Source organism: Coccinella septempunctata, chromosome 9 (genome assembly GCF_907165205.1).
Source record: "Coccinella septempunctata chromosome 9, icCocSept1.1, whole genome shotgun sequence".
Classification (NCBI taxonomy): Eukaryota; Metazoa; Arthropoda; class Insecta; order Coleoptera; family Coccinellidae; genus Coccinella; species Coccinella septempunctata.
The window spans coordinates 16,299,685-16,324,537 of NC_058197.1; the positions used below are offsets into that span (position 1 = coordinate 16,299,685).

At 35.3% G+C, this 24,853-nt stretch overlaps 10 protein-coding genes across 12 annotated transcripts; 5 read left to right on the forward strand and 5 right to left on the reverse strand.

The window, feature by feature from the left end:
- Positions 1-188: 188 nt before the first annotated feature.
- LOC123320502 (PP2C-like domain-containing protein CG9801) lies at positions 189-4,445 on the reverse strand. Of its 2 annotated transcripts, XM_044907838.1 has the most exons (9): positions 4,095-4,445; positions 3,777-3,994; positions 2,893-3,450; positions 2,321-2,533; positions 1,862-2,257; positions 1,537-1,796; positions 1,222-1,480; positions 985-1,167; positions 189-927 (listed from the first exon to the last, which is right to left on the reverse strand). In XM_044907838.1, exons 1-9 carry the CDS (start codon positions 4,211-4,213, stop codon positions 575-577), a joined length of 2,559 nt encoding a protein of 852 aa, XP_044763773.1. In that variant the 5' UTR covers positions 4,214-4,445; the 3' UTR covers positions 189-574. The 2 variants fall into 2 exon arrangements, with proteins under 2 accessions (XP_044763773.1, XP_044763776.1); XM_044907841.1 differs by lacking the exon at positions 2,893-3,450 and having other exon boundaries at positions 4,095-4,443.
- Positions 4,446-4,714: 269 nt separating this feature from the next.
- On the forward strand, positions 4,715-8,645 carry LOC123320892. The gene is made up of 10 exons (XM_044908383.1): positions 4,715-4,943; positions 4,999-5,245; positions 5,303-5,416; positions 5,474-5,654; positions 5,717-6,052; positions 6,135-6,209; positions 6,262-6,367; positions 6,931-7,508; positions 7,964-8,065; positions 8,121-8,645. Exons 1-10 carry the CDS (start codon positions 4,855-4,857, stop codon positions 8,489-8,491), a joined length of 2,199 nt encoding a protein of 732 aa, XP_044764318.1. The 5' UTR covers positions 4,715-4,854; the 3' UTR covers positions 8,492-8,645.
- A 79-nt stretch (positions 8,646-8,724) lies between these two features.
- Positions 8,725-10,721, reverse strand: LOC123320894. The gene has a single exon (XM_044908385.1). The coding sequence runs from the start codon at positions 10,615-10,617 to the stop codon at positions 8,899-8,901; it is 1,719 nt and encodes a 572-aa protein (XP_044764320.1). The 5' UTR covers positions 10,618-10,721; the 3' UTR covers positions 8,725-8,898.
- Positions 10,722-10,870: 149 nt separating this feature from the next.
- Positions 10,871-12,899, forward strand: LOC123320895 (2-(3-amino-3-carboxypropyl)histidine synthase subunit 2). The gene is made up of 7 exons (XM_044908386.1): positions 10,871-11,094; positions 11,150-11,262; positions 11,320-11,546; positions 11,602-11,745; positions 11,800-12,065; positions 12,116-12,386; positions 12,442-12,899. Exons 1-7 carry the CDS (start codon positions 10,948-10,950, stop codon positions 12,633-12,635), a joined length of 1,362 nt encoding a protein of 453 aa, XP_044764321.1. The 5' UTR covers positions 10,871-10,947; the 3' UTR covers positions 12,636-12,899.
- Positions 12,900-12,948: 49 nt separating this feature from the next.
- LOC123320897 (glycerol-3-phosphate phosphatase-like) lies at positions 12,949-14,421 on the reverse strand. The gene is made up of 6 exons (XM_044908390.1): positions 14,319-14,421; positions 14,008-14,254; positions 13,789-13,926; positions 13,550-13,727; positions 13,331-13,496; positions 12,949-13,227 (listed from the first exon to the last, which is right to left on the reverse strand). The coding sequence occupies exons 1-6, from the start codon at positions 14,327-14,329 to the stop codon at positions 13,044-13,046; spliced, it is 924 nt and encodes a 307-aa protein (XP_044764325.1). The 5' UTR covers positions 14,330-14,421; the 3' UTR covers positions 12,949-13,043.
- Positions 14,422-14,733: 312 nt separating this feature from the next.
- On the forward strand, positions 14,734-17,176 carry LOC123320893 (FAST kinase domain-containing protein 5, mitochondrial). Its single transcript, XM_044908384.1, has 7 exons — positions 14,734-15,392; positions 15,450-15,763; positions 15,829-16,034; positions 16,105-16,343; positions 16,421-16,693; positions 16,777-17,003; positions 17,060-17,176. The coding sequence occupies exons 1-7, from the start codon at positions 14,789-14,791 to the stop codon at positions 17,129-17,131; spliced, it is 1,935 nt and encodes a 644-aa protein (XP_044764319.1). The 5' UTR covers positions 14,734-14,788; the 3' UTR covers positions 17,132-17,176.
- Positions 17,177-17,234: 58 nt separating this feature from the next.
- LOC123320896 lies at positions 17,235-19,928 on the reverse strand. 2 transcript variants are annotated; one of them, XM_044908388.1, is made up of 6 exons: positions 19,806-19,928; positions 19,396-19,628; positions 19,082-19,341; positions 18,888-19,031; positions 18,646-18,828; positions 17,235-18,569 (listed from the first exon to the last, which is right to left on the reverse strand). In XM_044908388.1, the coding sequence occupies exons 1-6, from the start codon at positions 19,840-19,842 to the stop codon at positions 18,344-18,346; spliced, it is 1,083 nt and encodes a 360-aa protein (XP_044764323.1). In that variant the 5' UTR covers positions 19,843-19,928; the 3' UTR covers positions 17,235-18,343. The 2 variants fall into 2 exon arrangements, with proteins under 2 accessions (XP_044764323.1, XP_044764322.1); XM_044908387.1 differs by having other exon boundaries at positions 19,396-19,640; positions 19,806-19,924.
- A 308-nt stretch (positions 19,929-20,236) lies between these two features.
- Positions 20,237-20,662, forward strand: LOC123321120 (histone H3.3-like). The gene has a single exon (XM_044908623.1). It carries the CDS (start codon positions 20,237-20,239, stop codon positions 20,660-20,662), a length of 426 nt encoding a protein of 141 aa, XP_044764558.1.
- Positions 20,663-21,025: 363 nt separating this feature from the next.
- LOC123320544 (histidine triad nucleotide-binding protein 3-like) lies at positions 21,026-21,943 on the forward strand. The gene is made up of 4 exons (XM_044907892.1): positions 21,026-21,146; positions 21,201-21,387; positions 21,444-21,637; positions 21,692-21,943. The coding sequence occupies exons 1-4, from the start codon at positions 21,066-21,068 to the stop codon at positions 21,728-21,730; spliced, it is 501 nt and encodes a 166-aa protein (XP_044763827.1). The 5' UTR covers positions 21,026-21,065; the 3' UTR covers positions 21,731-21,943.
- Positions 21,944-22,005: 62 nt separating this feature from the next.
- On the reverse strand, positions 22,006-24,345 carry LOC123320543 (ubiquitin carboxyl-terminal hydrolase MINDY-3 homolog). Its single transcript, XM_044907891.1, has 8 exons — positions 24,093-24,345; positions 23,818-23,954; positions 23,382-23,714; positions 23,175-23,325; positions 22,962-23,099; positions 22,730-22,889; positions 22,401-22,560; positions 22,006-22,330 (listed from the first exon to the last, which is right to left on the reverse strand). The coding sequence occupies exons 1-8, from the start codon at positions 24,196-24,198 to the stop codon at positions 22,184-22,186; spliced, it is 1,332 nt and encodes a 443-aa protein (XP_044763826.1). The 5' UTR covers positions 24,199-24,345; the 3' UTR covers positions 22,006-22,183.
- Positions 24,346-24,853: the final 508 nt, after the last annotated feature.

Consider the following 24,853-nt stretch of genomic DNA (forward strand, 5'->3'; position numbering starts at 1 on the left):
TGACACATAACCTTAAATAAAATGAAGGCTGTTCATTTCAAATTGACGCTTGAATCCCCACTCCTTATCGATACCCGTTGTAATCGCAGCGACACCTATTTTCCCCGTTTTTGGAGACACATTTTTAGTACGGCGATCGTTCTCCTTCTCTCTACTCTCCATAGTGGATGTTATTAAAACCGATAAACTTCTATAAAATTGTATATTGTTGTCTACCAAATGATTATCTCACATCTGAACAAATAAATAAATATGGGATACATTGCATAACAAAAATATAATGGATAACGGTTAATTTGCCTTTGCAACATGGCACGGACATACAATAAATTTCTACATTGTCTAAATAACGGAAAAACAATGATTAATTACTCTTCATCTTGTGCATTGGATTAAAAGTGTATATAATATTGCAGTTACTCGTCAACTTCCCACGATGAAAAGTTATGTGTAAAATTCGTACTCTCAAAATGGAAACACCTTTAAAAAAATAATACATTCGGTTTTAAGGAATACAATATTTTGGTAATGCCATGTAGTTTATTCAATCCTGTAATGTTCGGTAGATCCTACGTTATTCCTTGATGTTGACAGGTAAATGAGCAACGTTGCATGCTACGACTGTCACATGATCCAATTTCCCTGGAAGATTCAACACTCTCTCGAGGCCCTTTTTCCTTCTCTGTTTCTTCTCCATAGGTGAGATTTCCACAGACACTCCATCTCTATTGTCGAAATAGAGATCCATATCTTCCAAAGTTCGTCTCTTAGCTGCCGTTATGCTGATCGTGAAATTCACCAGATTCTCGCATAATTTTTTGGAAGTCGTACAAGGGGGCTCCTGGCCCGAGATACCGTGCTTCAAAATGTCTTCCATTAGCAGCAACTGGAGCTCATATCGCTGCATAGGGGTCACATAAGGTATCCCTAATATCGAAAAAAACTAAAAATAGTAGAAAAAATATACAAAATATTTAAACTTACCCTCTTCATTTCTCAATATTGGCTTCTTGGTCGTCGAATGGAAGTCTATCGTAGTTTTCGATCTCAAAAAATTATAATTTTGCTGCGGCTTTCGATTTGCAGGATTTACAGCCTGAGAATTTTTTGATCCCTGACTGGACGATGATTGTTTTCCCGTATTATTAATAGAAGATGATTGTGGTCCTGCAAAATCATCGGATTGAAACGAATATCAATTATTTTTACTCATAGTCATACCGTTTGCCCTTCTGTCGGTTTCGTCGACTGAATTTTGCTTAACGAAATGTGCAATCAACGGATTATCCATGAGATTCTCATCGTTGTTTGGTCCCTTTCGTGTTTTTTCATCGGGAAGGTGGTTAACAGACGAAATGCTGTCTTCGGATTTTTTCGAACTTTTAGATTCTTCGCTATCCGCCCTATCTCCCCTACTCAACTGACTCCGTCTAGGCGGTTTGATTGGACGATAGGAAGACGTGTTATTCAATGTCGAAGGCTGAAACGGTATAAATTCATTGATTTAACATATTGAATGCACGAAATTTCTTTTACCGGTTTTTCAACAGTTTGGGCCCTCTTAGATGATGCTTTGTTATCTCCGGACTGGATTTTTGTTGTGTTCACCGTAAATTTACAAACACTCGGATCGAAATTGTCTGTTAAACCGTCACTGGCAACCATCACTATGTCCCCTTGGTTCAAAGTGGTTATAGACAATGTTAGATTGCTCAATTCGGGGTTTATTCCATCTACTGGTCCTAAAGCACCAAGGGCATCTCTCATATCTCTGTTCGAAGTTATATCGTGAGATCCTACGTTAAAAGAAGAAAAAATCCAATTCAAAATCGTTAAGCACGAAGACAAGGCTTCAACTCACCCTTAGTCAACTCCCTTATACCATATCTCCCAGAATAAATATAAGCCAACGTGTCTCCCACGTTGCAAACACAGCAAACGTACTTCTGTTCCTCGCTCTTAGGCTCAGCCCCTTCCTGATTCAAGGGCAAAACAATTGCAACTGTCAAAGTTGTCAACATTCCATTGTTCTCCAGTATTAGATCGTGGGCGCAATTGAAAGCCCTCAGAAGACAGATGAACACTTCTCTGGTGTTGGAAATGTGCGTGAGAGGCTCCGCTATGGTTGGAGACGTGGCCTGTTGGTCCGACAGCACGACCAAGTTTTCGAAAAGTTTTGTGTCGTTGAATATCGTTTTATTGAGGTAGTGTAGGCAGCCGTGTATGGCGGATTTGGCAGCTATGCAGGCCTTCTCCCCTGGAAATTTCAGAGAGACGAGGATATACGATTACAATTTTTTAATACGTCTACGGGACTCACCCCAGTTGACACCATCTGCGACAGCTAGTATAACGGAGTCTTTTCTGGATATAACACCGAAACAATCTGCAATTGGATCTCCGTTTTTGACTTTCGTAACCAGATTTGTGTCGTACAGAGAATCTGATATTCCGAACACGTAATCGTTCTTTTTGTTCCATTCCTTGGGAAGTTTTGCATCATCATTGGAACCGGATTGGGAAGACGAAGATCCTGCAAAAATTCCCACATTTAATGATGAGATGGGATCTAGCGTGATGAGAAAAATTCATTTTGAAATCAGAAATTAGAGTTAATTGAGTATCACACTATTTTTTGTTAATCTACACAAGCACAACATACATAGTATGTAGAAAATGAAATCACTCATTTTATATACATTTAAAAGCTGATTTTTTCTTTATCTGTTGCCCTATAATGAATTTTATAATCGAGAATTTTATATTTGGGGAAAATCCTGTGAAAAGTTTCCATTTGAAACGGCAGAGCATGCGTTTAAGCACAAAAAGAACTCAAATTCACAAATTAGTGAAAGCCATGCAGAAAAAACTAAAATCTAGCTTTTAGTTTACCACATTTAGGCCTTTCCACAATTTTTCTTGCACCCTTATGCCTATAAGGATTCCCTTCGCTCTTTGATTTAGCCAATTCGAAATTCTTCTGCGAATGGTTACTATGAGTACTTTGCCTGTTTAACTGAGATTCATTCCTCGAAACGGATCTTCGGGCCTTAGGTGGACGGTATTTCACATTATTTCTATCTTGCTTAGACGAGTTTTTATTTTGATTCGATTTCAATTCCTTTGGATTATTATCAACTTTTATTGTATTTTTCTCATTTGTTTTTTCTTTTTCTTTGATTTCATCATTTTTAAGTCTCTCATTTTCCTTTACATGTTTACTGTCATTGTTATTTGTCCCGATTTCTCCGTAACACTCTCTATCTATCTTTGTTTTTTCTATTTCGATGTTGAAATCAGATATACTACCCAAACTCAAACTTTTCCTATGTTTTTTCATATCATTTTTAACAAAATACTCTTGACCAGCTACCTTGATCACCATTTTGGTATTATCTACAGGTTGACCTGGCGTTCTATTTGCCGATTTAATTGGAAATGTTGGTTGTACTAGAAAAGTGTAAGAGTTTGTTAGTTGCAGAAACCCCCATTAAGCAGTGATAGAGTTAGATTCGCTGGTTTGAAGTTGGGCAGAAATTTAGGTAAATATACAGCAACTTTTTAGATACAGGGATTCTTTTTCATTATTAATACAATTTCACAATAAGAATTTCCCTTGTGGAACCAAATACCCTTATTTTATACAACATGTATGTTTTCGATATTTGTCATTGTCATATAATAAAATGATTTCAATTCAATATTATTGTAATTAGAGAACATGAGGTATTTATTTACAGGTAGTTTTTTCATAATACTCAAATAGAATGACTCACCATTTTCAATTTGCGTATCAATAAAGTCGAAATCATCTGTATCTGGTATTGATAAATGTTTCTCTACCCTCTTAACGGTTGTAAGACCACCGTGAGGTCCAGAATAACATGATATAATTGTTTCATACCCTGTTTCATACTTAGCTAATTCGTAATTTGGAAGATCGGTTGGATTTTTTCCATAAATTATAGGTGGTCCGTCTTTCACACAGATATGTCTGAAAATCATTTTAATCATCACCTGAATGATAACTTTTTAAGTAATGCTATGTTAACATAGTTCTATAATTTGAAACAAATTATCGTGTATCTATTTACCCTTGTAAATACTTTGTTATAAATGCATTTTCATTAATATTATGCTTCTTCTGTCGGGGTTCATTATGGAAACTGAGTTGTCTGAAATATGTGGATACTCTTTTCCTCAATGAAGGCATTCTAAACAGGAGGAACGAAACTCAAAAGATTTTGAGATAGGATTCTTGATTTAAACTTTGCCAGTTTAAATGTTACTAACAAGTTCAATTGAGCCAATGTTCATTTTGATTTGAAAAGTTTGCAGATAATTTAGGTTCACATTCTTAGATAAAGTTACTGGATATTTTCAATTGTTCACACCCAATTGTTGTTATCCAAATTCCTGTACTGAATTATCTGTCATTATCATCTGTTTTCCAGGTGTTAGGACATTTGAACTACTTTTTAATCAAAGAACAGGTGCATACACCTTGCATAACAGGTGTTTTTTTGGAAATATTTAAGAACTGATCAACTCGATATTATTTTCCATACTTATTTTTTCTTTTCAAATTACTGAAATTAACTGAAGCTAAATTATTATGGAAAATTAAGGAAATTAACGAAACATTTCTTTCAGTTTTTTTTTATTTTTGTTGGCGGTAGTGGGAGTATCACAGAGGAGTATCATCTGTCAGAACCCTAACCTACAAAACTGCTATGATTGTTTACTGTAATCAAAAAACTGTCATAAAAAATTAAATGGTATTTTAAAAACTTCAGGTTCTATTCCAGAATGCATTTTCCTTATTGATGTGAAACCGATCTTATTTTCGTCGAAATGTCTTTACAATTCGATAAATTATCAGACTGTATGCTATTATTTCTGTTAGAGCATTTAGATAGTACTTCATTATATCAATTATCACAGTAAGAACCCCCATTTCCTTTCCAATAATTGTACTAATTCCCTCCAAATTTACAGAGTTAGTGCTCGTTTTGAAGAGTTAATTCTGAAGAAAAGTCTCTGGAAAAAAATTGATGCGAGGGATGAACCCAATGATGAGAAAAAAATTATTTATATTTTGGACAGAGTCCACTCTCTCACCGAGATGTTATTGTTGAGGGGAAGAAAAGTTTACCCACGAGTAATTGAAATGATACAATCGAATACTTTTGAAAAACTGACCATACTAGCGTTAGAAAATCAAGTTATTAGCGAATATAATGGGGTAATGAAATATTCAAATAACTCAACAACATTATGTGAATATTATTCATAATTACAGGTGAGGTTGGGTGATTTTCCTAGATCCCTAGTGGAACTGAGTTTGAAAAACTCTGTTTTCGAGTCGAGTAGTGAATTTTTCCGTAGAGGTTTTGAAGCAATGGAGAATTTGAAGGTATTGATTGAGTAATTTTTCATTTTGATATATTTTATTAAATCAGGTATTCCTCAGGTGTTAATTATTGATGGATGCATCAACGTTAGTAGTAGTACTATAATGTCTGTTTCCAAATATCCTAATCTCGAAATATTCTCTTGCTACAAGTGTCCAATAGAGAATTCCGTCGCCTATTTCAGTATTGCTGTTTCGAATGGTTTCAAGAAAATCAAAGTGTTTGATGTTCGCTTATCAGGTAAAATTCCTATCTTAGCAAAGAATACCTAGATTAATTTGTTTCCTACTGGACAACTGCAGGTCTAGGAAACACTTTTTTGAGGGCTTTCATGAGAAAGTCGAATGTATCGGTGATATACTTCAGAAACAAGGATACCTCCTATGAATTAGATTTCATAAACAGAGCAACAGAGGCTGCCAAACTGAATCTTCCAGTACCAAAAGTTCAATTCAACACGCTACCTACAACAGGCAATGAAGAAAATTTAATAACGGATTTTGGAACACTTGAATTTTCAAGAACCACTGCTAATTATGAAGAATGTAAACTGCCAAAAAGTTTCTTGTACACTTATCCTTACCCACCGTGTACATGTGGCTTCAAGGAAAGACAGGAAGAACATAAAGTAGAAATAGGTAAATGTTTATCTTTTTATTTGTCTGATTTTCGGTGAAATTTGAAATACTGAGGAAACTGTCAATGCTGATATGATTCCAGATGAACCTAAATCATCCAATACTCCGATATATACACGTGCAGACGAAAGAAAACTTGTTGAAATCATAAGTGAAGGTAATTTTTTTTTCATTCTTCGTATTATTTCTCATGTATTTTCTGCTTATAGATCATTGGCTGGATGATGATAGTCCGGAGGGAAAGGATAATGTTAGTCCGAGTTCTGAAAAAGGTAATGGAAAAGAAAATGGTGATACTGAGAAAGGGCAGTTTTGGTAGGTGGATCTTTTATTCTAAGGCCCGGTACTTTCACGTGCGAATAACTAAATTTATTCGATAAATAAGTCTTATTCTTAGGATAAGTAAAAATGCAGTCTTTTCACTTTCAGATAGTGTTATTCATCGAATAAATCTGTCATTGAAACTCGTCAATAAAATTTTATTTGTCATAGATCGAATGTCGGTAAGTCATTATTGATTGAATTTTCAAGATTCTGGATGTATGGTTATTTTTTGTGTGATTTTCACGGAATATTTGCTTTCTAGTTGGAATTATAACAATTTCTACAATGAGGTCTCTTATTTTACATTAATCAGTAAAAGTAGTATACCGTGTTTTCACAGAATTGTTATTCGTCAAATAATTTCATCTGAAAGCACCGAAATAAGGTATCCTTCAGATAGGAAATTATTCGACAGATACTTATTGACAGTGAATAAAATTTATTCGAAGGTGAAAGTACCGGGCCTAATTTAGAAACTTTTAGTTTCCTGAATTTTTTGGAATAAAATATAATTCTAGACACAGTCATTATTAATACATATGATTTTATTTTAGTGATAATGCACGTAACAGGAAGCAAGGTACAAATTGTGCCCCAACAAGTTCTGCGTCAGACAGTAATTCTCTTTTGGATGCCCAAGACCAAAATCCATCACACGCATGTACAGAAATAATATACAGAGTATTCGCAAAGAAAAAAACCACCAAAGACCAATCGGTTGGAACAGATACATCGACTAATTCTCGAAATCATACAAAACAGAACGAAAATTCCTTCAGAGAAGATCAACCTTCTACTTCTGGGTTATCGGTGCCTTTGAGAAAGAGAAAACTCAGCAATGTTGAGGGAGACAGAGGAAAAAAAGCCAAGAGGGACCGTTCCTCTTCTTCCAGTGACGAAGATGACGGGGACAACAAGAGTATGGCTCCTGGTCCTTGTCCTTCGTCATCTTCAAGATCTCCCGCAGATAAAAGAGATGAACATTCTGACGGAAACATTCTCTATGGTTTGAAAGGTAGTGTTGCCACCTCCCAGATACAATCACGGAATGATGATGACAGACCGAGTCCGAGAGGTGAATCTAGCAGAGGCAATTCACATGAAGCATCGACGTTTAGAGACAGGCGAAGAGGTATTGTAGGGTGTAGAAGTATTACATACTCTCATCTCAAAATTTTCCACTTTACTTGTTCTTGCTGGGTTCTTTTTTTTCATGAATATAGTGCAAATATTCAATGGACCAATTCAAAAACACTTGCCTACCTCCTAAATACTCGAAAAAACACCAAATCCAAGTGTATTTTGAAGAAAGTTTTTTGACAAAATTTGGAATTGTTTCTGTGTTTTGTGCAACATTGATGGTTTCGTCACAGAATTTAAAGTGTCAAAAATATTGAAAATTCACATAGCTACTACCATAGAACATTTGAGGTGTTCTGTGATGAAACCTTAAATTTAGGAACAAAATCAAACTGAAATGTTTCTGAACTTGTCCATTATTGTTACTTTTGCGTTGCATTCTCAGGGTTTGATCCATGATATGTTTACTTTCATCGATAATCACTAATGGATAAATTTTCTCAATAGGAGTGAGAGAAGTTCAGCCAGCTCATACGCAGGTGTATCCATGTGCATGCGGGAATCATTCTGTCATTGTCGTTACTGCAGATGAGACGGAAGATGGTGACGGTAAGTTCCAATTAATTCATTCAAAGGATGGGTTGATTATTAATTTATTTCACAGGTCAGTCGCTCAATCCCCCGGAAAACCATTTCCATCCTCAGCACTGCGAACAACGTATAAATCTGAATGCTCACCAGTCGCTCAGGGTTATAAATAGGAACGAGAACGCGAACGCGAGGCCTGAAATCGAACTGGTCGAGATAAATAAGGATAAATCCCTCAAGTGCGGCTTGAAGCAGCTTTCGTTCAGGGGTTACGATCGAGTTTCGAATTTAACTTTACGGAATATAGAAAACCTCCATCTGGATCTGTTGGATGTCACGTATACCAAGTGTACGAAAAAAGGTATATTGGACTTTTTACGGATAAATCCAAATTGTCGGGTCTTGCATAAGGAGTTCTGTGTCTGTAAACCGAGGATGGACTTTTGAGCTGTGAAATATTGTGAATGTGTCGTGTAAGTTGTGGAGTAGGATATTCTTGAAACATATAATTTTTTCACTAATTCATCATATTATTATGTAGGGATAATTTATATAATCATGTACCATTGTAATTTAAATTTATTAAAGGTGATATAATCTAGTTGTGCTTTTAACAGTGATAATTATGCCTAAAAAACTTTATTTTCATTTAAAATTTTGAAAAACAACAAAGATAAAGGTAAACATAGCATCAAATATTTATTGCTCTATTTACAAATACACTTATTTACAGTTCATTAAAGCATCAAAAGCAGTATTGTATATTTTGCTCAACCCCGCATATGCACCAGATTGTCATGGCATAAACGGAGCAAAAACAACATGGAAATGCACTTATGCTAATACTTTCATCATCAATCCTTGAACCTCACAGCTTTCACCTCTTTCAATTTCAATTCTTCTTCCATTTGTTCCAGGAGATCTTTCAACTTTTTCGGCGAAACCAAAAAATACATCCATGCAAGTCTGAAATTTTTCAACCACTTGTCTGAACTCAATTTCTTGAGGGTTTGATTGGATATATGCAGCAAGAATTTCAATGCGGCACTCTGCTTGTCCAAATTCAATCTCATATTTTTCAAAGATTTTAATATAGGATTTGGAAGAATAATGGCCTTATTCGTTGGACCATTGGTTAAAAATTGTTTAGCTACATCAGTCTTATAAAGCATATCTATTATTTCAGTATTGTTATTATTTACAAAATGATTGTGTTCCGATATTCTCAATTTCTTCTCGAGCTGACTGCAACTCAGATACGCATCTTTTATCATAGTTTCCCCATATATATCAACAACAAAACTGAGGACTTGATCACGATGCTCCAAAGGTTTTTCATTGAAATCATTAAAATTATTTATTGAATTCATCATCATTTCCACTCTATCCTTAACATCTTCTAGATTATTTAATATATATTTTGAAATATGTCTGACACCTTGATCTGCTTCTTCAATCATTTTTTTCTCCTGAAGGAGCAACATCAAAGCACACGATGTTGCACATAAAAGCTTTGAATAATATTTCGAAATCTGAGTAAAACATTGTAAATTATTCTCCATATCCTGCAATTCCAACTGAGACTTTTTTATCTCAATTAATTTGGTCGGTTCCTCTGCAATGATGAGGGCTTTCTTCTTAAGCTTATCAAATAATATTTCTTTTTGTTTCAAAGCATCTGAAGGTGAAGTAATATCATAACTGTTGTAATTATCCTGGGAGAAGAAATTTTCTAAAAAATTATAAACCTCAGCTAGAGATTCAGCTTCCATTCTTGACTCGAGATATTCTATATAGCTAGAAAATATTTGATTCTGTAGGATAGTTATTTTATCTTCACAATGATCCTCATTTGGCGTTGAGTTCAAATTTATATTGCTAAGTGAGAAGTACCCAGATAATTCATCATGTTGTTTCTTCACCAGACTTTCTACAGTTTCATAAAATCCAACAGAATCATGAATTTCATCTATATTTTTTGTATTTAGGAAATCTGAAGATTCATTACATTGAAAATTGGCCAAGGCAATCAGATCTCTCGATAATTTCTCATGAAGGCATCTATTCTGTTCGTCCACTTCACTAGCTAACTCTTCACATAATTTTGATGCTTCTTGGTACTTGAAATCTATTTCAACAGATTCCCTTTCTATCATCAATTTATTTTGGGATAATTTGTTCTGCAACCTTTCCTCCATTTTCAACAGCTCATCCAACCTTTGTTCCTCTTGTTCCAAGAGTTCTACTTCAGCAAGAGATTCCTTGAGTTGTTTTGAATTCAATTCATAGTTCAATATTCCTGGCTTTCCTTCCTCGAGTTTACTGAAAGCTGTTTCTAGTTGGCCATCATAGAGAGGATTTTCAAGTGATTCAAACTCAGCAAATTCTTGTGCAGACACAATGTTTTCCCTGGATAGGCCAGAACACATGAAATTCAAAAGGTTTTTCATGTCCTGATCGTCTGTATCGAACCATGCCCTCACAACATTTGGGTCCAAGCCACCCAAATTGATATTCAGATCTTTAAATATAACGAGCAAATGATCTCCATTATATGTATTAAATTCTGTCATTTTGCCGGAATATTTTTCATTCAACTTGAATTATTTATTTAAATTATCACATTTTTGTTTTGACTTTCAGTTTTTCGGTTAGCTTTTGAATTTGAAGGCGTCGACCATAGATTATTTGTCTATGGGGTCGACCATAGATCAATTGACAGTTTTGCATGACATTGACATTTCAGAAGTGTGTTCCGAAAATTTACCAACTCTGACACTCTCTGGAACAAATCCAACTAACCACAAATTACAGTAATCTGTGCAACTAACCTAAAAAATCCAAGTCTCAAAAATCAACAAACAGAACATTTTCAGGCAAAATAATAACTGTAATAATTGAAAATGTCCTTGTTTTTTACTCATGAACAAGTGAGTTTAGAAAAAAATGTAGACACTAAAGTCATAATTGAGAATGAACCAGAAAAAATTCGAGGTCTGTATGAAATTGATCGATGTGTATCATGGATCAAAACGAATAATTTCAGACGAGTAAGTGATTATGCCCGATTTGAGAGAATTTTATTCGATAAAATATTCATTGTAGGTCTGTTTACAATTTCCTGATCACTTGTTACCTGATTCTGTAGAAGTGGTATTCAAATTACAAGAAGCGCTAGATCAACCTGTTTATTTAATGGGTGACACTGCTTATGAAAGGTATACTCAACTGGTTATTGATTTTGAAGTGATAAACACATTGCGTTATTGTTGCAGTTGTTGTCTAGATTTCATCGCTGCTGGACATATTGAAGCCGATGCTCTTATTCATTTTGGATCTATATGCTTTTCACAAAGTGCTAAAAAACTGCCCTATTTGAACATATATGAGAAACATGATATTGACATCAAGCATTTGGTGAAATCTATTGAAACATTTTTAGCTGGAAAAGATAAGACTGAAATTTATTTATTGGTGGATACACCATTCATTCATGTTTTAGGTAACAGTAGTCATTCATAAAGCATTGAACAATAATCCTAAATTTGATATTACAGATTCTATCCAAGAATATGTACCCAAAAACAGTAACGTAAATGTCTTAAGACTTGATATGGATATTGACTATTCCAAAACTGGATTTTATATATTTATTGGAAATAATAGCCGAAAGATGGAAAATATAATATTTTCATTGGATGGTGAGCTGAATATCGATCCTGATGTATGATTTTTATTATTAATCTCTATTTCAGAGCAAAACCTTTACCAGTATGATCCCTCAGCATCGAGTGAAATAGTGAATTTCAAAGAAAACCCTGCAATACTGAAGAGAAGGTATTATTTGTCAGAAAAAATTAAAGATAGTCAAACATTTGGCATAGTCATGGGAACTCTAGCAGTGGATAACTATTTGAAAGTTCTCAGCAGGATGAAGAAGTTGCTCAAGTTGAACAAAAAAAAGTTTTATGTATTGAGTGTTGGAAAAATTTCAGTTGCCAAATTGGCAAATTTTCCTGAGGTAAGTAAATCCAAGAAAAAAAAGTTAAATATTTGACTGATGGATTTTAGATGGATGTTTTTATAGTCATAACATGTGCGATGAATGAGGTATATGACAGTAAAGAATTCTACAAGCCAATAGTCACCCCATTTGATGTGGAGAAAGCTTTTAATCCTGAATCGCAAAGTTTGAAGTTCACTTACGATTACAACAGTTTTCTTAAAAGTGTTTCCGATAGCTGTGAAATCAAGCCATTAGATGAGCCTGATGTTAGTTTGTTGACTGGAAGAATGAGGTCAAATCAGAGTGAAGATTCAGAAGGAACAACCGCGGAAGAAAGTAAGAAAATGAACAATAATTAGAATTTTTTTCTAAGATTTCTTTTTATTTCAAGACAATGAAATATCGTTGAAATCCAACGGTGTTTTGGTTGAAAATTCAAAGTTTGGTGCGGGATATCTTGCCAACAGGAGTTGGACAGGACTTGAGCAGAATCTGGGACAAACTGAAATCCAGTTAGCTAAGGAAGGAAGGAGAGGAATTGCCCAGTTTTATTCTAATGAAATCGCAGGGGAGGAAAATTCGTGAAAGAATTGAAATATTCCGACAAGCATATAGAAAGCTAGGGGGTATTTAGAGCTAGAAAGGAAGGTTTACAACATTTTCCTCTCATATTTTTTTAAATATTCAATGATTAATGTGTTATGTTGAGCTCCTAGCTTAAAAAAAGCTACATTATTTTTCAGGAAAATATTCATATCTCACTGAGACTTTACACCTAAGCACAGAGTTGATAAATGTATTTTATTTATTGCAATACTTGTTGACGTTAATAAAAAACTCAAAATGCTATGTCATCTTTGATTTACATCTTACTGATAACAAATGAACAATTCGAATGGATAGGGTTGAATTTATTGATTTCAATCAATTCACAATAAAATTCTAAAACATTTAATTTTTACCAACTGAACTGGAATTTTCTCTGTAAAAAAGTTACTCAACTAAAAATGGCATAAGGTCACCCAAACATCTAAGATAAACATCTGGAACAAGTTCTTTATCTTCAGCCTTCTCGGATTTTTTATATTGCTGTACCTCTGGTAATGACGTTACACCTGTTAGAACCAGCATCGATTTGAAACCGCATCTACTACCAAGTATTATGTCCGTATTACATCTGAAATGAAAAAATCATTTCTCACCAATAGAGATGAATTTGTTTTGATTTTCGAATACTCCCGAGTGAAATTATCAAAAAGGCTTCAAAGTAAGGAATTTACCTATCCCCAATAACCAAAGTTCTCTCTGGAATGATTTTATGTTCATTAACCAACACAGTACCGACATACGAGCTTGGTTTTCCCATTATGGTTGCTTTTCGTAAGCTACAACACTCAACAGCTCTCAACAATGATCCAGTACCTGGCAATATTTTCGAACCACTGGCTAAAAGATATCAAAATATAAAAATAAATTTTGTTACAAGGTATAATATAAACCTGGAAATCTCTCATCAGTGTTTGTTCCGATAAACAACACTTCAGGATTATTGAGGTAAGTAGCTGCTTTTAACATTTTACTATAGGAAAAATACTTATCCATTCCCACTACAACAGCCCTAACTTCGGGATCAATCACGAAATTTAAGGCGTCTGGTAGTGATGTACATGGATCGGGCTACAATTTATAAGTCATGTTTTGTGAGTAAATAATCAAATTCTGTCTGTGATTCCCTTACACCAACTCCTATATGTTTAATGTGAATTTCGTCCAACTCCTGAGAGATACCTTCTGACCCAACAACATATACCTTTCCTTGAAAATTTATACTTTTCAAGTAACAAGCGGTGAGATATGCAGAACTGATAATTTCATCCTAGGATAAAGATAATTTTAAAATGCGACCTGACAAAGAGGCCCTGAGCTGGCAGAGATTCCTGTGAACTCATCCAAGTACCTTGTTAATGATAAAATTCATGCTTCTCCCATAATCTAAAAATTCATTCCTTGTTTTCGTAGAATTGTTTGTTACATAAAAAATTCTCTTTCCTAAATCGCGTAATTTTTGTAATACTTCTGCTGAGCCGGGAATGGCATTACCCATGATCCAGAGCACCCCATCACAGTCAGTGACCACTGTATCGAAGGAATCTAGAAACCGTTTGACTTCATCCTTGGAAAGTTTGGATAAATCTGTTACTGATCTATAAATTAATATGATCAGAATATTAAAAATCGAAGCAGTGGTTCGCAAATTGTTTCACTCACTTGGAATACATTATTTATCTCTTGAATTTCTCACAAGAGACTCTCACAATTAAATTTATTCAAATTTTGGGGTCAAATTTGAAGGATGAAGGTTACTGGCATAGAGAAACAATAATGAGTCTATGGTTACTAGCACAAAAACATCTAGGCAGTGGCGGTTCAAGGAGTGATCTTATGGGAGGGCATATTTTCGTAATCTGGTACCCGAAATTCGTGAGTACGATTTTTTTCACCGACCTAGCACAGTTCTTTTAAATCTGCATAAATACCAAGGCCTGTTTTGGTTCGAAACATCATCCACCTCGTTACAACCAGTACAACCGTTGGCCCCATGGCCTCCCCACTAGAACCGCCCATGTGTCCAAATCCTACGCACAGAGCATGAAACAAATAAAATAGAAGACTCTGTGACCTAACCTCAAAGATTGACGTAATAACCTCAAAGTTTTTACACAAAAATTCATACAAAAATGCTCAAACTGGAACAAAGTTTTTCGAAATTCTTTTTTCGATTTGGAAAAATCAGTTGCTCGAGCTGTGCCGCTTTACAGAAAATCTGTTTAGTGCCCCAACGTAGGAATTTCCATATCTCTCCAATTTTATTTTCCACTAGAAAACTTAAGGGCATTGAAAATGAGTATATGTTTCAATTGATCTCAAAAAACGGCCTCGATTATGTCGATTTTATGGAAATTGAGGAGGTAAAAACTCCAGAGGAATTCGAGGACTTACTGAACAGGGACTATAGGAAAAATAATGGATGTGCTGCTACCACTATTTTGAACACGTTCAAAGCTGTGGAAAAATTTTGTTGTCGGAATCAAATTACTATATCGGATCCCAGATTTGATAAGTTGGTTGATGGTCTTATGGACCATTGTCGGAAATTAACCGATGATGAAATTGTGGAATTGCTGTTTCTATTAGCAAGATATCCAAAATGCCAGTCTTACAGAGATCATAATTACCACGATGTTTGGAGTTGTTTAGATGACGTAAGCCGTGAGCGGGTTACCACTACAGATACTGATTTCTTATTTGAAGTTGCTAATGCCTGGTACCAATTAGACCTAGGTAAAGGAATTTTCAAAAATGATATTGAATCATTTTAGACAAATTGAATTTTTTTAGGTAAACTAGGTGAATATGTTTTTGATATGCTTGATGTCTTAGCCAAAAGAAGCAATCATCTTACTAAAGATCATGTAGTAAAAGCTTTCTTTTACATGAATATTTGTAGAAGAAAACAAGTACCATTTGAATTTGAAAGAGTGGTAGATAAATACATTGATAAATTTAGTATAGAGGAACTTGGTATAATCGCACTTGGATATTTCAAGACTCAAAGTAAAATCAAGCTTGAAAGCATCCTAATGGCCATGATAAAGGCAGTTAAAAAAGAATGTTCTACTGTTAATCAGATAACTTTAAGCTCAATTTTAAAAGTAAGCTCTCGACAATTGAACATCGAATTTCATCATTATCATTTCTAGATACTATAAATTTCCAGGTGCTCAGATTCTCGAAGATGGGATCCCTTGTGTCTGAAATGGACCAAATGTTAGATGTACTATTGGGTCAGATTGATAGACTTTCGACCCAATGTTGTTTACATATAGCCATCATAGGTACAAGTCTGATACATTATCATGAGAAATCGATGGTCAAAGCCACCCAAAAAATTGTTGATAGAATGGAAAACACTGAAGAAGTTAGGTAAGTGAAGCATTCCATATTGCACTGGATTTTAACAACTTCAGAGTGTTATTATGGACGAATTATGCAGGCTCAAAGATATTGAGAGAATTCTTATTGCATCTACAATGGTGGATTATCGGCCGAAAATTAATCCTGACTTGTTCGAAGTAGCTTTCAAAGAAATACATCAGCAAAGAAGAATTACGGAGTTGGCCTCATTTCCCAGAATATTACCATGTGTATTAGGTACACTCAGTCTAGTCAATATGTATTCCTACGAATTGATGGATAGAGTATTGGATACAGATTATATATTTAGTACATACGGTGAGTTAATCAAACTAACCTCACTATCGATCTAGTATCTGTCAAATATGTTTCTGTGTTCTTATTTTTTTTTGTAGGAAAGAGTATAGGAAACATCAATAGGGACATATTCTCTTTAGATTGTTGCATAGATATAGAGTGTCCCGATTACAAAGGGAGGAGACTGTCTCCAAATTTGAAGTACCGATTAGTGAAATGGTTACTTGAATTCATTCCATCTTATGACCAATATAAAAAATTAACGGCATATGACAAACTCCATTTGGATGTCGAAGAAAATCTTTTATCTATTGTAGGAAATAGAGATGCTTTGAAAGTGGATTATGTTGTACCTCATTTCGGTAGAGCAGGTAAAACCCTACTATTTACGATTATAATAGTTCGTTGTATACTTTACAGTTGAGGTGATTGTAATAATTTTTTTTTTTTTTAGATATAATATTGTGCAAAGACAAGACCACAAACAAATTCATAGAACCACCGGGTTTTGAGAGGTACATTTTAGGCGATGTGAAATACGCATGGCCAGATCCGAATCTTTCGTGGTACGCTTTCAGCATCATAGGTTGGAATAACACAATCCGAAATACGTCTAGGCCAGTTGGATTGGTGACGATGAAACAGAGACATTTGAGGAAAATAGGGTACAACTCCAAGTTGGTAAGTCACCGATTTTATCTAAAGCGATGCTTGCTTCATTCTTCTCTCGATTTCAGGTCATTTGGAACCAATACATGAATTTGAGCAAGGGGAGCAAACTTAAGTATATTGAATCTCTGTTGAGGTAGTCTAGGGTATGATTCTTTCAATAAATTTCCCAAAAATATTTTATACAATTTGACTTTTCATGCTGGTCGCATCAATCCAACGATACCACCATAAAATCAGCTCTGACATGAACACTATTTATTTATAAATTCACATGAAATCAAAAATTACAGCCATCATCACAAATTCGTACGTTCCTTATACTGCACTATTACAATCTGATAAATCAGGAAACGTACTCGTTATCTTGAGATCACAATATCACATTTCAGGTTAAAACATACTCAGTGGATACATTCACGTCTTTGCAGATGGTACACTTTACATTTATCCATGTTACAATTACGGAGCGACAAAATCACAAAGGACAAAAATAGAAGCACAAATTTTGAAACGGAGTGGTGCTAACTAATTTATAAATAAAAAGTTAGGAGAGGGGAGGAGTTAAAAATGCACTCTGCGAACGGTCTGTCGATTCGTCCAGTTTCTTCGATGGATGTGTGCTTACATTCATATCGGAATCATTCGTCTGCCACTCTATCAGGGAATAATCGATTAAAATAAAACTTCATGTATGGCACTGCTCGGAAATCAACTCTTCGTAGAACTGGACTTGGATAGATTATTTTAAATTAATTGCAAAAGTGTTGGGAATTAATAATTGATATCTCTTCTTGATCGGAGGGGAGTACTGTGCAAAAGTCACTGTTTTATCTTATTACTACTTGATGAAGGTATACAACTCATCTTTAAAACATTGAAATTTCCAGTAATTACTATAGTGATGATGATTTTAAAATTGAACTGGATTAAGACTTCTTTTAAAACGTTGGAGAGTGGTTGTTAATAGGTTTTCATTAAAAAAAAATGTTTAAATTTGTTCGATATGTGGAAATGTCTCAAATGAATAAGCCTCCTTCTGAATGGACATCAGATCTTCAACTAATAACAAAAATGGATGACATTCTAAGATTTCTTCAAATGTGTAATCGGTTGAAAAAAAAACAACTTACTTACCTTGTGTGTGCACAGATGTGTCAAGAACGGACCGAAATGAAAAATAAATGCTAGACACGCGAAGAAACGCCATATTTCAAAAGACAAACCGACAAGACGCGATCGCAGAGTGCCACCAAACCACTAAAAAACCAGAGAGCGAGAAAAGACAGTGCGAAGCTTGAGAGGGGCGGGGATTATTAACAAAGTTTCTATAGACACGCCCACCGACCGCCTCAGTAGACCTTCAACTGTTGTTTCTCGTCGAATCCCGCCGAGTGGCCGGCGTTGCGCACGATGAAGGTGGAGCCGTCGTAGTGCATGCGCCGTTCGCCCCTGCGCACGAACAGGTGACGCGTCTGGCCCATGGAACCGGTGCAGTGCATGTAGGGGGAGGAGACGGACGCCGACCCGTTGGTGGGGGAGGTGCGCAGTGAGAACTTGTTGCTGTTACGGCCTACCCTGGAACACGAGGGAAGGAAATGATTATTATACGGACCTGTGGTGCTTTTTAATGGTTTTTTAACAGGTGGCTCACCTAACCAAGCCGTCCGATGTCTGGGAGATCCTGACGCTGTTTATGATCCAATTGTCGGTGCCATCCTCGGTCATCCAATAGTTGGCGGCTTGCAGGATTCCGATCGCCTCGTCCACCAAATGCGTGCCGTGGGGAATGCCTGGCATATCCAGATTATAGGGGGAATCCCCCGTTGGAAAGGTGCTGTAAAGGGAAGATTGAAGGTTAAGATCAATAACGACCCAAATTACCGGGAAACCCACTTGTAAAAAACGCCCAGGGTAAAATCGGACGATAGGTCCGAGAAAGTATCGGTGGTAGTCCTGGTTCCGGCTGAATCCACCAGGTATACGAGGGCGCACTGGTCGCTGGTGAAACTGACGCCTTTGTACCACATCTTGGCGTACCTGTAACGGCGGTTGATCAAAAACTGTCGCTGTGTAGGATGTCGACTTACTTATTGTTGCCCTGGTTGTCGTGCGCTAAAATCTCAACCCTTGAACCGTACTGGTACACCCTGCCGTTGGGGTGGATGAGCGCGGAGGACGATCCGCTGGAGTTGAGGGCTAAAATGATCGCGTTCTTCATGTTGACTATCCTGATGGCCCGGTCCAGGGATATGTCCACGCGGATCCTGTTGTGGAGACGCAGGGATATGACTCCGTGGGGTGTCACAGTGGTGCCACCTATGTATCCGTCATCCGCCCAAATTTCACCCTGAAATTTGGATTTTTGAAGTTTTTTCCACGCATTTATCAACGTTTTACCTACGTTGATGTCATCGGAGTAAAAGTGCTTCACTGTAATGGGTTTAGGTAAGGGGCAATGCCAGTTATGGGGGCCCTCGTATTTCGCCAAGTCTCGAGATGTGACAATGTCATCGCTCACGTAAGAATTTGCCGTGTAAACGCTTCGACTTCTCGGACGTACGCCAGCCTTATCCCTGCCCATACCCACGCCGCTGGCCGCATTCTGTCCGTCATTGCCTATTTTTGTTACACTATCTGAAAAGACAACTTGAGAAACCGGGATTTTAAAAACTTCAACGATTCAACACAATGGCACAAAATTATAAGAATTGAATGGGGAAAAAAATTCAATGGTAAAATTTTTCCTCCATGGGTTACGTCAGCGGAATAGAAACTGGAAATTATAGATATTTGTAAGACAAGCAACCATACCTTTTCGTCGGAATACTTTTTCGCGAGCTTTATCCATGGTAAAATTCACAAATTAGGGAAAAAACACAACTGTCAAACTTATTTGTTTATGTGATAAACAACTTCATGGCGATGTGATGAAAAACTGAAAATTTGATCTGAACGCACTTGATAAAATTTGAAAATATGCAAGTACCCACCAATTTTTCAGTCTCGAGAATCAACAATATTCGTCATGGAAGATTAAGGTGAACGTAAATAAGTTTATTTTACATCGAAAAACCTAAAACGATTCATTTTCCCAATGAATCTGCAATCGATATTTATTTGCATTTAAATCTATCTTCAGAGTGCCGTGGAAAATATTCTATTTGACAGAATGATAAAACAATGCCGGCACCAATTTTTCGAGAATTGAATGTTGTTGATCCGGATTTTTTTAATGTTTAACCATGGTCCGCGTGAAACAAATCAATGGTAAACAAAAATTGGAAGATACTATTCAGGAGAAGATCTTGAAAGCCAAAAAGGACAAATATGAATCGAAAACTTCCGTAGATAAGAGCAAAAAACTTTACAGGAAACGTGGAAACTTTGTTCTTGATGAAATCAGACACTACCAATTAGTTACTGAGAATTTGATATTGAAGAAGCCGTTTCAAAGGTTGGTGAAGGAAATACTTATTAATGTTCAGGCAGAAAATGCCAGACCTTTATACCGAATGTCTTGTGCAGCAGTTTGTATATTACAAGATATGGCAGAGTCTTACTTAACAGATTTAATGAATGATGGTGTCATATGCGCCTTACATGCTAATAGAATAACAATTTTTCCAAAAGATTTTGACTTAGTATTAAGATTGAGCCCGAATTATTGAAGTAAATCATGTTATAATTTTTAGAGTTAAAAGAGTACTATAAAAAATCAAATGAATAAAGTATTTCTTCATAAGTTGTTTTGATTTCTAATTTTTCGAGTAAATTTTCTATTTGTAGCCATAAATCTAATTATGATATCTTGAATTAATCAGTTGGCAATATATTCAAATATATTTATTAATTAATTAATGATGGCAAGCCTGATTATTATTTTATGTTCCGGGCATAGATTTTTATCAACTTTTCCGGTCATAGACAAAAACTTTATCTATGGTGGATCATAGATCATCATCATTATTAGTCATAGAGTCAATAGTCTATGACAAAGAGTAACAGAGTTGCTCGTCTTTGGTCTATGATATCCATAGATTTTGTATCGTTATAATCTATCTGTGGTTCAGGATGAATTCTATTTTTTTGGTTAGGACCCCAAAAATATTTACAAATTTTCCTCTTGTCTGCAAATTTTCTTCAGTAATTAACGTTTGTTGCCTTCCTATGAAAATTTGAATCTTGTAGTCATAATAATTCTTTCAGATGTCTTCAAGTAATTGTATATTCTGTGATATTGTGTCTGGTACTTCCCCAGCTACAATCGTTTACCAAGATTCTGAACTTGTTGCGTTTAATGATATAAAACCTGCTGCAAAGCATCATTTCTTGATCGTGCCAAAGCAACATTTCGACAGTATAAATGTGTTGAATGCTAGCAATATACCTTTAGGTGAGAATTTATTATTGTTCATTGAATGGACTTTGATCCTTAGACGAATATTCCAGTGGAAAAAATGGTTGATACAGCTAAAAAAGTATTAGAGGAATTAGGGGGTGACTTGAACGATGCTAGATTAGGCTTTCACTGTCCCCCTTTTAATACCATTAAACATTTACATCTTCACTGTTTATCTCCAGTAGGAGAGATGTCTTTTCTTCATAAAATGATGTTCAGACCGAATACTTGGTGGTTTTCTTCCGTAAGTGATGCGAGGTAGCTTCATCTTTGAATTATTTTAATAATTTCATTCTAGGCCGAGCAAACTATTGAAAATCTTAAGAGCAAGATCTAAGAAATACGATTTTTTCGAGGGAAATAGAAGAAAATATGGATGAAACCTGAGATGTAACCACCAGATGAAAGCTTCATCTGGTGGTCTCCAAACACATTTAGTATTGCACTGGTTATTATCTTTGTGCACTATATACTGGTATTTAAGAGAAAGAGCTACTATACTATACTTACATGCATATATAAATTTTGCATTAATATACCTTATTCATTAGCATTTTTTTATATATGATCCTACACCATTCAAGATCAGGAAACCAAATAATCAAATGCGAATTCAATAACTTCAAATTTATTATTTTGTTTCAGAAGAAATAACATTTTCATTGGCGTCCATATTTTTAACAAAGACTCTGTTTATAAAATCTACATAATGTATAAATGCGTACACAAAAGAAAAGTTGCATACTTGTAACGAACATAGTACGGTAAGACATCACACATCTCCACATAATCAATTCAACGAAGGCATTACATTTTTCTCCCAGCTAACCTCGATGTTCGGCCATTTAGTTTGTAAAACCGTCAAAACTGGATTGGACTCGCAAATTGATTTCAGGTCCATCTCGAGCAGAATGGCAGAACCAATTTGATATTTTACCTAAAAAACAACTCGTAAGACTAGGAAAAGTAGCTGAAGATTAAAGCTCTAGCTGGCATTCGTTACTCACCGCGCCATTTACATTGCTACTTGCTAATCCATTATAATGCACCAATCTGAACATATCTGGTGTAGATGTCTCTTCCTTGGGAAAAAATTCTTCCATAAAAGCATTCAATAGGATGATACCAAGGCTTTCCGAGTCCAACTTCCTTCTCATTATATCCACACTGAAACCAAATTTTCATTGAGTAAAACGTCACCAAAATGGATATTAAAAGAGAGAAAATAATTCGGCTTTCAATAAGACCACACACTAGATTAGGCAACATTCGATAAATTGTTATTTTACAGTCGATAGAAAAGCAGTCTAAATACAAGCAGCTATTTCTTACTCACTATTCCTGTTCACTACAAAGTCCTAGCGTTTCTAGAATGTTCCCTAAATATTTAGAATCAATGAAATTGTTCCCGTCTGGATCGTTACTCTTAAATACTCTTCTAGCCTCCTCACTCTTTGTTTCCGGACTGACCAGCCTAAATTCATCACTGAATAAAACTGAAAAGATATTCATCAAGATATATCGAAGTAATATTTTGTTCAACATGCTATTTGGGGGATTCAAAATACCTGTGAGGTGAGTGTCGGAACCAACCACCCATACGGGATTTTTTGGGTTTTTGTAGAAGGATCCGACAGTGCAAAACCGTAAATGTTCCATTAGCGTTATGAAGCCTATAGTACCTTGTTCAGCGATACCTTTGAGTCCTTAAAAAATTAAGTTAATTTAAGTTAGTGAAGTGTTTGATTTTGATTCTATATTTCAACAAGAGGAAAACTTACTTAAACCCCCAACATCTTGTTCGTTGTCCCAAACGTAGGTGGTGGCTCGTCCTGTTATCATCAAATTGATTAGACTTTGACTTCCATAGCCATAAGTCTCATCAATTAGTGGATCTGTAGATTCTGACTCGATTTTGACTTGTTCTACACCCTTAAAATGAATATATCAAGAATAAAAAACTTCGGGACAAGAATTGTTTCACTCACTTTCGTAAATATCACAGAATAAAGGAATAGGAGAATCCCGAATTGAGATTTAATGCTGCCGATATTCTCTATGAAATGCCTTCTCACATCCTCGATGCTTTCATACGTCACAACTTTTAATTTCTCGTGAAATTCTGAGGGGGTGTTTATGTTGTGGTAGAAATAACGACCATCATTTTTCTGTTCCAGAATATCACATTTTGCCTCATTTTCCTTGCTACTTTTTACCGCGTCATGGTTCAAGCATACCAAATGATATTTTTGTGTTTTACACTGTTCGAGAATCTCTATCAGAGCATCTATCAATTTACTGCTTACAATCTCCGAATTGACCTACAACAGTTTTTAATGGACGCAATGGAATTTGCCATTGTTGAATGAACACTCTTACCGAATACAACTAGACAAATGTAAAAATCAATATTAGAATATTTACCCTGTCCCTAAACGTTAAGTCTCTGTATTCTAGCAAAAAATTCTTTAAAATGAACCCTTGAACAGGTGCTAGTATTGCACATGGTCCACCACTAATTTGTTCTAAAGCACTTGGTTCATTTTCGCTGAAGTGGAATCCTGGAAATAATGAAGTTCTGTGAAGATTGAGGATGAGTTAAAGATTATTCATCATTGCCTTGACTAATGGAAATCCGTTTTGATAATATACTAAACCGAATTTCTTCAAATGTGCGAAATATCATTTGATTATCATACCTTGAGACCATCTTTTGAATATATCTGGTTTGACTTCGTTTCCCCATAATAAATGCTTTATTCCAAGTAGTTCTTGCTCAATTGCAGTCGGCAATATTTCTGCCATTTCAATAATTTCACTATTTTCACTAATTTCAAAATATAACGTAAAATCTTATTCTAAAATCTTGAGGTTAGAGTAAATGACATCAGAGGTTTCATTTGTGGTTTCGAGGAAAATTATCACAATACTGACAATGGATTAAATTTTACGGATGAAAAAAATTAAGAAACATATGTCTTTCACTCTGACGGATTTTATGATGAAAAATACAACACATTGTTGGAATATCTCAATAATAACTGTTTTTTATATTCATATTTGGAAGCTGAGTTCATCCACCATTTTTCAATACAAAAAATAATGTGCAATGATATTCAACGTGTAACTAATTTGGTTTTCGATTTAATATTGTGTGTTATTGATCAACATATGAATAAGAAACCAAATACTTTTCAAAAATAAAACCTGCATAATGAAGAAATAAATATCACCAATCTTAAATTTATTTGAGCGCATCCACCAATTTAGAAGATTTACTTAAAATATTCTGGACTATTTCTACCGCACTCCTAAAAAGTTTTCGTGATATCTATTATCAAAACGATAATCTTTTCCCCTCATTTCGTGTTAGCTATTACAACACAACAAATAAATGATTAGATAAATATATATTAAAAAACCTCTTCTTAGCTAATATTGAAATATTTTCATAGTGGCC